Consider the following 9902-nt stretch of genomic DNA (forward strand, 5'->3'; position numbering starts at 1 on the left):
AGGGGGGGGCACTGCTGGCTACCAATGTACTAGGGGGGGCCTGCTGGCTACCAATGTACTAGGGGGGGCCCTGCTGCTACCAATGTACTAGGGGGGGCACTGCTGGCTACCAATGTACTGGGGGGGCACTGCTGGCTACCAATGTACTAGGGGGGCATGCTGGCTACCATTACTAGGGGGGGCACTGCTGGCTACCAATGTACTAGGGGGGCACTGCTGGCTACCAATGTACTGAGGGGGGCACTGCTGGCTACCAATGTACTAGGGGGGGCACTGCTGGCTACCAATGTACTAGGGGGGCCCCTGCTGGCTACCAATGTACTAGGGGGGGGCTGCTACTGCTGGCCTGCTGGCTACCAATGTATTAGGGGGGCACTGCTGGCTACCAATGTATTAGGGGGGGCCCTGCTGGCTACCAATGTACTAGGGGGGGCACTGCTGGCTACCAATGTACTAGGGGGGGGCACTGCTGGCTACCAATGTACTAGGGGGGGCACTGCTGGCTACCAATGTATAGGGGGGGCACTGCTGGCTACCAATGTACTAGGGGGGGCCTGCTGGCTACCAATGTACTAGGGGGGACTGCTGGCTACCAATGTACTAGGGGGGGCACTGCTGGCTACCAATGTACTAGGGGGGGCACTGCTGCCTACCAATGTACTGGGGGGGCACTGCTGGCTACCAATGTACTAGGGGGGGCACTGCTGGCTACCAATGTACTAGGGGGGGCACTGCTGGCTACCAATGTACTGGGGGGGCACTGCTGGCTACCAATATACTAGGGGGGCCCTGCTGGCTACCAATGTACTAGGGGGGTTTGCTGGCTACCAATGTACTGGGGGGGCACTGCTGGCTACCAATGTATTAGGGGGGCACTGCTGGCTACCAATGTATTAGGGGGGGGCCCTGCTGGCTACCAATGTACTGGGGGGCACTGCTGGCTACCAATGTACTAGGGGGGGCACTGCTGGCTACCAATGTACTAGGGGGGCACTGCTGGCTACCAATGTACTAGGGGGGGCCTGCTGGCTACCAATGTACTAGGGGGGCACTGCTGGCTACCAATGTACTAGGGGGGCCCTGCTGGCTACCATGTACTGGGGGCACTGCTGCTACCAATGTATTAGGGGGGGCCCTGCTGGCTACCAATGTACTGGGGGGGCCTGCTGGCTACCAATGTACTAGGGGGGCCCTGCTGCCTACCAATGTCTGAGTCCTGAGGGGCCCAGCAAATTTTTTTTGTGAGGGGCCCCGTGATTTCTGATGGCGGCCCTGTGCACGGGGGTATAGTAGCAGGGAGGAGGGGCTTCATACTCTTCTTCCTCTCTAGTGTCCTGCCTCCTGCTGGTAGATACTATACCCCATGGTCCCTGTGTCCCACAGACGCCCTGAGAGAAAAGGATTTAATGGTGAGTATCACAAAATCTCCTTTTACTTTTTGTTCAGCCACTCCCGAGTCATCTGGTTGCTAGGGTTTACATTACCCAATTAGCAACCAGGAAGTGGTTTGAGTGAGAGACTGGTATATGAATAGGAGAGGGCCTGAATAAAGAAATAACAATAACAACTAGAAATGGAAGTTTGAGAACAAACTTTATGTTGGGTTAAAAAACGTGAAGTCACTAAAGGAAATTTGATCTGTTGGCTCCGCCCACTGTTTCTAACCTTGGACCACAGTTCTATAGTAAAAACCACTGTGCAAAGTTTGGGGACCCTGGTTTTAATACTGTCTGAATGGCAGCAATTTAAATTTCCCCACTGAAAGTCAACAAGTGACATCTGATTGGCAGTTAGTGGCTCCGCCCACTTTTTCTAACCTGGAATTGTACTTACCCAGTGACTAACTCTGCAAACTTTGCATTAACTCTGCAGAGTCTGGGGACCCCGGTGTTATTACTGTGAGAATGGCAGCAGGTTGGATTTTCGCCAAGTCAGTACGTAAAATCTAATTGGCTGTTCACAGTTCCGCCCACTTTTGGGCATCTAACAATCATCATATTTTCATTCAGGCTGGCCCCATGACTATGTGATCCAAGTTTGGGGACTGTAGCCTCAGAGCTGTAAGATTGGCCGCAGTTTAAATTTTCCCATTAAAGTCAATGGGTTATATTTGATTGGCTGTTGTTGGCCCCTCCCCCTTTGGGGATCCAGCAATTGTCGCTGTTTCATTCTTCATTTCACTCTTCCCTGTCAAAGTCAATGGAAAATTGGGGTGTTCGGAGCAGCGCCACAAAAAGACGGGGGGAATCGCTTAGAAAAGCACAAGCAGCCTGCTCCGCTATAGGGCGAAGAAGTGTGGGGAGTCTGGGTGTTGTACCCCTAAAGCTGTAGGTGGAGTAGCGTTTAGAAAATGGGGGGCGCTAAGAATAAGAAGAAAAAGCGGAAGAATAAGCTGAAGTCGAAGAACAGTATGATGGGTTTTTCAAATCAACACAATTAAAAGTAGCCTCGCGGAGCAATAGTTTCTTGGCTGCCGGGGTCAGTGACCCACATTTGACTGTGGAAAGAGTCAGAAGAAGAAAGCAAATAATTAAAAACCGCTTTGTTCGCTTTTATAAAAATGTGACTGGTTATCTCCCCTAGTCCTCCTGTAGTGTTACAGTTACCCAACATCTGTTTGTGAGATTAATATCCAATGTTATTCTTATACCAGGAACGTTCAGATAAGGTGGCCAAGCGGCTGCAATTGATGGCGCAGAGATACGAGGCTCTGGAGAAAAGGCGCAACATGGAGGTAGAGGGCTATAAGACTGACATCAAGCTGCTGAGACAGCGGTTAAAGGATGTAGAGAAGCAACTATTCAAGGTGAGTCTGGGATAGACCGACGGCAAGATTTTCTGTTGCACGCATCTCATTGCCTTATACGAAAGCATATCTATATACAGAAACAAGATGGCAGAGAATAAATATTAAGTGTCACCTTAACCAAACAGGGGAAAACACACAGGCTGGTATTTTCTAGTACAATCTAGTAGAAGAGATGGCTATTCTGAGACAATTTGCAATTGGTCTTTTTTTTTTTTATTTGTGGATTTTACTTAGCTTTTGTTCAGTAGCTTTCCAATTCGAAATTTCAGCAGCTGTCTGGTTGCTTGGGTTCAAATTAGTCTAGCAACCAGTCAGCGCTTTGAATAAGAGACTTGAACATGAGTAGGAGAGCACCTGAATAGAACGATAAGTAATAAAAAAGGACAATAAAACTGTAGCCTCACAGAGCAGTAGTTTATGGGCTGCCGGGGTCAGTGACCCCCATTTAGAGCCAGACGAAGAATGCAAATGATTAAAAAAAAAAAAACTATGAAAAAAATGAAGACTAATTAAAAATTGACCATTCTATAACATACTTGAAGGTAAAAACCCATTATCCAGAATGCTCGGAACCAAGGGTATTCTGGGTATGGGGTCTTTCCGTAATTTGGACCTCCATACCTTAAGTCTACTAAAAAATCAATTAAACATTAATTAAACCCAATAGGGCTGTTCTGCCCCAATAGGGGTAATTATATCTTAGTTGGGATCAAGTACAGGTACTGTTTTATTATTACAGAGAAAAGGGAATCATTTAACCATTAAATAAACCCAATAGGGCTGTTCTGCCCCAATAAGGGGTATTTTATATCTTAGTTGGGATCAAGTACAGGTACTGTTTTATTATTACAGAGAAAAGGGAATCATTTAACCATAAATAAACCCAATAGGGCTGTTCTGCCCCAATAAGGGGTAATTATATCTTAGTTGGGATCAAGTACAGGTACTGTTTTATTATTACAGAGAAAAGGGAATCATTTAACCATTAAATAAACCAATAGGGCTGTTCTGCCCCAATAAGGGGTAATTATATCTTAGTTGGGATCAAGTACAGGTACTGTTTTATTATTACAGAGAAAGGGAATCATTTAACCATTAAATAACCAATAGGGCTGTTCTGCCCCCAATAAGGGGTAATTATCTCTTAGTTGGGATCAAGTACAGGTACTGTTTTATTATTACAGATAAAAAGAAAATCAGGTTTAAAATGGAGTCTATGGGAGACGGCATTCTGTAATTCAGAGCTTTCTGGATAACGGGTTTCCAGATAAGTGATCCCATACCTGTAATATGATATTTGAGCAGCAGTTACATTTTCTAGCCAGTAGGGGGAGCTTAAAATTCATAACACTACTATTGCTGTACTAGAGGATTAAACACACGCAGTGAGACGGCTCATAACCAAACTAAGAAGGAACCCCTATGGGTAAGGGCCCTGTGGGGGTGAGAGGAGATGTGAATTAATCTTGCTCTCCTCTTTTTGCTCTCCTCTCAGGTGACGCTGAACATCGGGCCAGACCAAGATCTTGCTATTCTGGATGCAGTGCGGCAGGGCAACAAAAAGACACAAAAATTTCAAGGGGAACTGAGCCTGGAGAATGAACTGAGAATCGGATAGAGCACAAGGGAGACTGACGGAGCTGCCACACTAAACAAGGAGCCACAGATAAAGGTCTACCCTGGCTCTACCTCTAGGATTATATAGTGTGTTCGGCCCAGGAAGGAAGAATATTGGCGGCCATACACGTTGCCAAGCGAGCTGATCTTCTCCCGGTATCCCCACCTACGGGTGGGTTATATCGGGCGAATTCAGGCTTATTAGAACAAGGGATATTAGAACAACGGATCAAGTACAGTACCTGTACTTGATCCCAACTAAGATATAATTACCCCTTATTGGGGCAGAACAGCCCTATTGGGTGTATTTAATGGTTAAATGATTCCCTTTTCTCTGTAATAATAAAACAGTACCTGTACTTGATCCCAACTAAGATATAATTACCCCTTATTGGGGGCAGAACAGCCCTATTGGGTTTATTTAATGGTTAAATGATTCCCTTTTCTCTGTAATAATAAAACAGTACCTGTACTTGATCCAACTAAGATATAATTCCCCCTTATTGGGGCAGAACAGCCCTATTGGGTTTATTTAATGGTTAAATGATTCCCTTTTCTCTGTAATAATAAAACAGTACTGTACTTGATCCCAACTAAGATATAATTACCCCTTATTGGGGCAGAACAGCCCTAATTGGGTTTATTTAATGGTTTAAATGATTCCCTTTTCTCTGTAATAATAAAACAGTACCTGTACTTGATCCCAACTAAGATATAATTACCCTTTTTGGGGGCAGAACAGCCCTATTGGGTTTAAATGATGTTTAAATAATTTTTTTAGTAAATTTAATGTATGGAGATCCGAATTACGGAAAGATCCCTTTTTCCGAAAAAAGCCCCAGGTCCTGAGCATTCTGGATACTCCACAGGTCCTATACCTGTGCTTAGCTTTTTGTACAGCAGCTCTCCAGTTTGGAACCTTAGCTATCTTGTTGCCAGGGCCTTTTTACCTTAGCAACTAGGCAGTGGACTTTAAATGAGAAAACAGGAATATGAATAGGAGAGGGGTCTGAATAGAAGGATAAAAAATAAAATTCACAGAGCAATAGTTTTTTGTTTTGTTTTTTTATCTACTGGGTCAGTGACCCTCCATTTTAAAAGCTTGTAAAGAATCAGAAGAGGAAGGCAAATAATTCAAAAACTAAACTCTGGCTGGAAATGCTGTATTTTATGTACTGAAGCTCCCTGTACCAGCCCAGAGAGTCAGCAGCCCTATGAACTAATGATCCTGGCTTTAACTTTGTCCACAGCAGGTCTGTGTGTCAGTGGCACTGCACATGCTCAGTGGGTTATAGGCTGCTGTTGTGCAGATATTTACCTTTATATTGTGAGTTGGTCCCTAAGGTAAGTGTAGTGGAGATCACACATAAACTGTTCCTGTGAGACCGAGCTAGTTAATGATAGGGGTTTAAATTGCTTAATGCTGAATTTACACGATATTTTGTGTTTTTCAATCATGAAGGCCTGTGAATGTGTTATTTCAATTGTTATGATTATCCTCATTATCTTGTCTTTGTCCAAGTTGCTCTTCGGCCCTTGATTATCTCAGCTAATATTTAAGGCTAAGAGATCATAATAAAGCTTCAGCAGATAATTAAATAATTTCTGTATTTCTACTAATAATTGCAATGTACCCACCCATGATACGTAAGCATAATGGGATGTGTTTTTCTATCTACTATATAAGTAATATCAAAACAAAATAAAGTCGTACTCTGTTCTTTGCAATACACATACTGGTTGTATCGTTTGTACAAGTTCCCTGATCAGCGCACATGCGCAGACGATATCAGATGGTTTCGCGGGCGCACAGATTAAATCGAACCGGTTTCGTGACTGCTTAGATATAGGTGGCAGACGAGCACAGACGGAGTTAAAAGATTAACCCTTACACAGACAGTCACTATTTATTGGGCTGGGGGGGGCTGTATTGTCTCTGGGTACTGGGAATGCCAGGGGGGCTGTAAGGTGGCCACAGACAGTCACTATTTATTGGGCTGGGGGGGCTGTTTGTGCCTCTGGGTACTGGGAATGCCAGGGGGCTGTAAGGTGCCACAGACAGTCACTATTTATTGGGCTGGGGGGGCTGTTTGTGCCTCTGGGTACTGGGAATGCCAGGGGGCTTGTAAGGTGCCACAGACAGTCACTATTTATTGGGCTGGGGGGGCTGTTTGTGCCTCTGGGTACTGGGAATGCCTGGGGGGCTGTAAGGTGCCACAGACAGTCCCTATTTATTGGGCTGGGGGGGCTGTTGTGCCTCTGGGTACTGGGAATTCCAGGGGGGCTGTAAGGTGCCACAGACAGTCCAACTATTTATTGGGCTGGGGGGGGCTGTTTGTTTCCTCTGGGTACTGGGAATGCCAGGGGGGCTGTAAGGTGCCACAGATCACTATTTATTGGGCTGGCGGGGGGGCTGTTTGTGCCTCTGGGTACATGGGAATGCCAGGGGGCTGTAAGGTGCCACAGACAGTCACTATTTATTGGGCTGGGGGGGGGCTGGTTTGTGCCGTCTGGGTACTGGGAATGCCAGGGGGGCTGTAAGGTTGCCACAGACAGTCACTATTTATTGGGCTTGGGGGGGGGGCTGTTTGTCCTTTGGGTACTGGGAATGCCAGGGTGGCTGTAAAGGTGCCACAGACAGTCACTATTTATTGGGCTGGGGGGGCTGTTTGTGCCTCTGGGTACTGGGAATTGCCAGGGGGCTGTAAGGTGCCACAGACAGTCACTATTTATTTGGGTTGGGGGGGCTGTTTGTGCCTCTGGGTACTGGGAATGCCATGGGGGGTGGAAGGTGCCACAGACAGTCACTATTTATTGGGCCTGGGGGCGTGTTTGTTCCTCTGGGTACTTGGGAATAGCCAGGGGGCTGTAGGTGCATCAGACAGTCACTATTTATTGGGCTGGGGGGCTGTTTTGTGCCTCTGGGTACTGGGAATGCCAGGGGGTGGAAGGTGCACACGAACAGTCACAATTATTTGGGGCTGGGGGGGCTGTTTGTTCCTGCTGGGTCTTGTGGAATGCCAGGGGGTGTGAAGGTGCCCACAGACAGTCACTATTTATTGGCTGGGGAGGCTGTTTGTTCCTCTGGTACTGGAAATGCCAGGGGGGCCCTGTAAGGGTGCCACAGAACTCAACTATTTATTGGGCTGGGGGGGGTGTTTGTGGCCTCCTGGTACTGGGAAATGCAAGGGGGCTGGAAAGGTGCCACAGACAGTCACTATTTATTGGGCTGGTGGGGCTTTTGTGCTTGTGGTACTGGATGCAGGGGGGCTTTAAGATAGCGCACAAGACAGTCAACTATTTATTGGGTCCGGGGGGGGCTGTTCTGTGCCTCTGGGTACTGGGAATGCCAGGTGGGGTCTGTAAGGTGCGCACAGACAGTCTACTATTTATTGGGCTGGGGGGGGGGACTGTTTGTGCCTCTGGGACTGGGAGATGCCGGGGGGGCTGTAAGGTGCCACAGACAGTCACTATTTATTGGGCTGGGGGGGGCTGTTTGTGCCTCTGGGTACTGGGAATGCCAGGGGGGCTGTCAAGGTGCCACAGACAGTACTATTAATTGGGCCTGGGGGGGGGGGACTGTTTGTGGCTCTGGGTACTGGGAATGCCAGGGGGGCTGTAAGGTGGCAACAGAACAGTCACTATTTATTGAGGCCTGGGGGGGGCTGTTTTTGTGCCTCTGGGTACTGGGAGATGCCAAGGGGGCTGTAAGTCCACATGACAGTCACTATTTTATTGGGCTGGTGGGGCTGTTTGTGCCTCTGGGTACTGGGATGCAGGGGGGCTATGAAGAATTGCCACAGACAGTCACTCTTTATTGGCTGGGGGGGGCTGTTTGTGTCTCTGGGTACGGGAATGCCAGGGGGGGCTGTAAAGGTGCCACAGACAGTCAGCTATTTATTGGGCTGGGGGGGCTGTTTTGTGTCTCTTGGTACATGGATGCCAGGGGGGCTGGAAGGTTGCACAGACAGTCACTAATTTATTGGGCCGGGGGGGCTGTTTTTGTGCTCTGGGTTACTGGAATGCCAGGGGGGCTGTACAGGTGCACAGACAGTCACTATTTCATTGGCTGGGGGGGGGACTGTTTGTGCCTCTGGGTACTGGGAATGCCAGGGGGGCTGTAAGGTGCCTACGACAGTCACTATTTATTGGGCTGGGGGGCCTGTTTGTGTCTCTGGTACTGGGAATGCCAGGGGGGCTGTAAGGTGCCACAGACAGTCACTATTTATTGGGCTGGGGGGCTGTTTGTGTCTCTGGATACTGGGAATGCAGGGGGGCCTTGGTAGATGCCAGCAGACAGTCACTCTTTATTGGGCTGGGGGGGGGCTTGTTTGTTCTTTGAGGTACTGTGGATGCGAGGGGGCTGTAAAGGCTGGCCACAGACAGTCACTATTTTATTGGGCTGGGGGGGGCTGTTTGTTCCTCTGGGTATCGAATGCAGGGGGGCTGTAGGTGCGGCACAGACAGTCACTATTTTATTGGGCTGGGGGGGTCTGTTTGTTTCCTTTGGGTTACTGGGAATGCCAGGGGGGCTGTAAGGTTCCACAGACAGTCACCTATTTATTGGGCCTGGGGGGGGCTGTTTTGTGCCTCTGGGTCTGGGATGCCCGGGGTGGGCTGTAAGGGGCCACAGAGCAGTCACTATTTATTGGGCTGGGGGGCCTGTTTTTTTTCCTCTGCATCTGGGAATGCCAGGGGGGCTGTAAGGTGCACAGACACTAACCTATTTTTAGGGTGGGGGGGGGGCTTTTTGTACTCTGGGTCTGGGAATGCCAGGGGGGCTTTAAGGTTCACAGACAGTCACTATTATTGGGCTGGGGGGGCTGGTCTTTCCTCTGGGTACTGGGGAAGCCAAGGGGGCTTGGTACGTGCATGCAGACTGTCCATTATTTTATTGGGCTGGGGGGCTGTTTGTTCTCTGGGGTACTGGGATGCAGGGGGGGTCTGTAAGATGCCACGACAGTCACTATTTATTTGGTTGGGGGGCTGTTTGTGCCTCTGGGGTAACTGGGAATGGCCAGGGGGGCTGGTAGATGCCACAGACAGTCACTTTTATTGGGCTGGGGGGGGCTGTTTGTTCCTTTGGGTACTGGGAAGAATGCCAGGGGGCCTGTAAGTGTGCCACAGACAGTCCTATTTATTGGGGCTGGGGGGCTGTTTGTTCCTCTGGGTTACTCGGAATGCCAGGGGGGCTGTAAGGTGCCACAGACAGTCACTATTTTTTGGGCTGGGGGGCTGTTTTGTGTTCCTTTGGGTACTGGGAAATGCCATGGGGGGCTGTAAGGTTCCACAGCCAGCACTATTTATTGGGCTGGGGGGGGCTGTTTGTGCTCTGGTACTTGGGGAAATGCCCGGGGGGGCTGTAAGGTGGCCAACAGACAGTCACTATTTATTTGGGCTGGGGGGCCTGTTTTTTCCTCTGCATGACTGGGAATGCCAGGGGGGCTGTAGGTGCGCACAGACACTAACTATTTAT

The 9902-nt window shown here is 48.8% G+C and overlaps 1 protein-coding gene across 1 annotated transcript; it reads left to right on the plus strand.

Annotated features, from left to right (window-relative positions):
* Positions 1-1374: 1374 nt before the first annotated feature.
* LOC116406992 (coiled-coil domain-containing protein 77-like) lies at positions 1375-4721 on the plus strand. Its single transcript, XM_031892327.1, has 3 exons — positions 1375-1409; positions 2654-2806; positions 4305-4721. The coding sequence occupies exons 1-3, from the start codon at positions 1407-1409 to the stop codon at positions 4425-4427; spliced, it is 279 nt and encodes a 92-aa protein (XP_031748187.1). The 5' UTR covers positions 1375-1406; the 3' UTR covers positions 4428-4721.
* Positions 4722-9902: the final 5181 nt, after the last annotated feature.

The sequence above is a fragment of the Xenopus tropicalis genome, chromosome 8, assembly GCF_000004195.4.
Source record: "Xenopus tropicalis strain Nigerian chromosome 8, UCB_Xtro_10.0, whole genome shotgun sequence".
Taxonomy (NCBI): Eukaryota; Metazoa; Chordata; class Amphibia; order Anura; family Pipidae; genus Xenopus; species Xenopus tropicalis.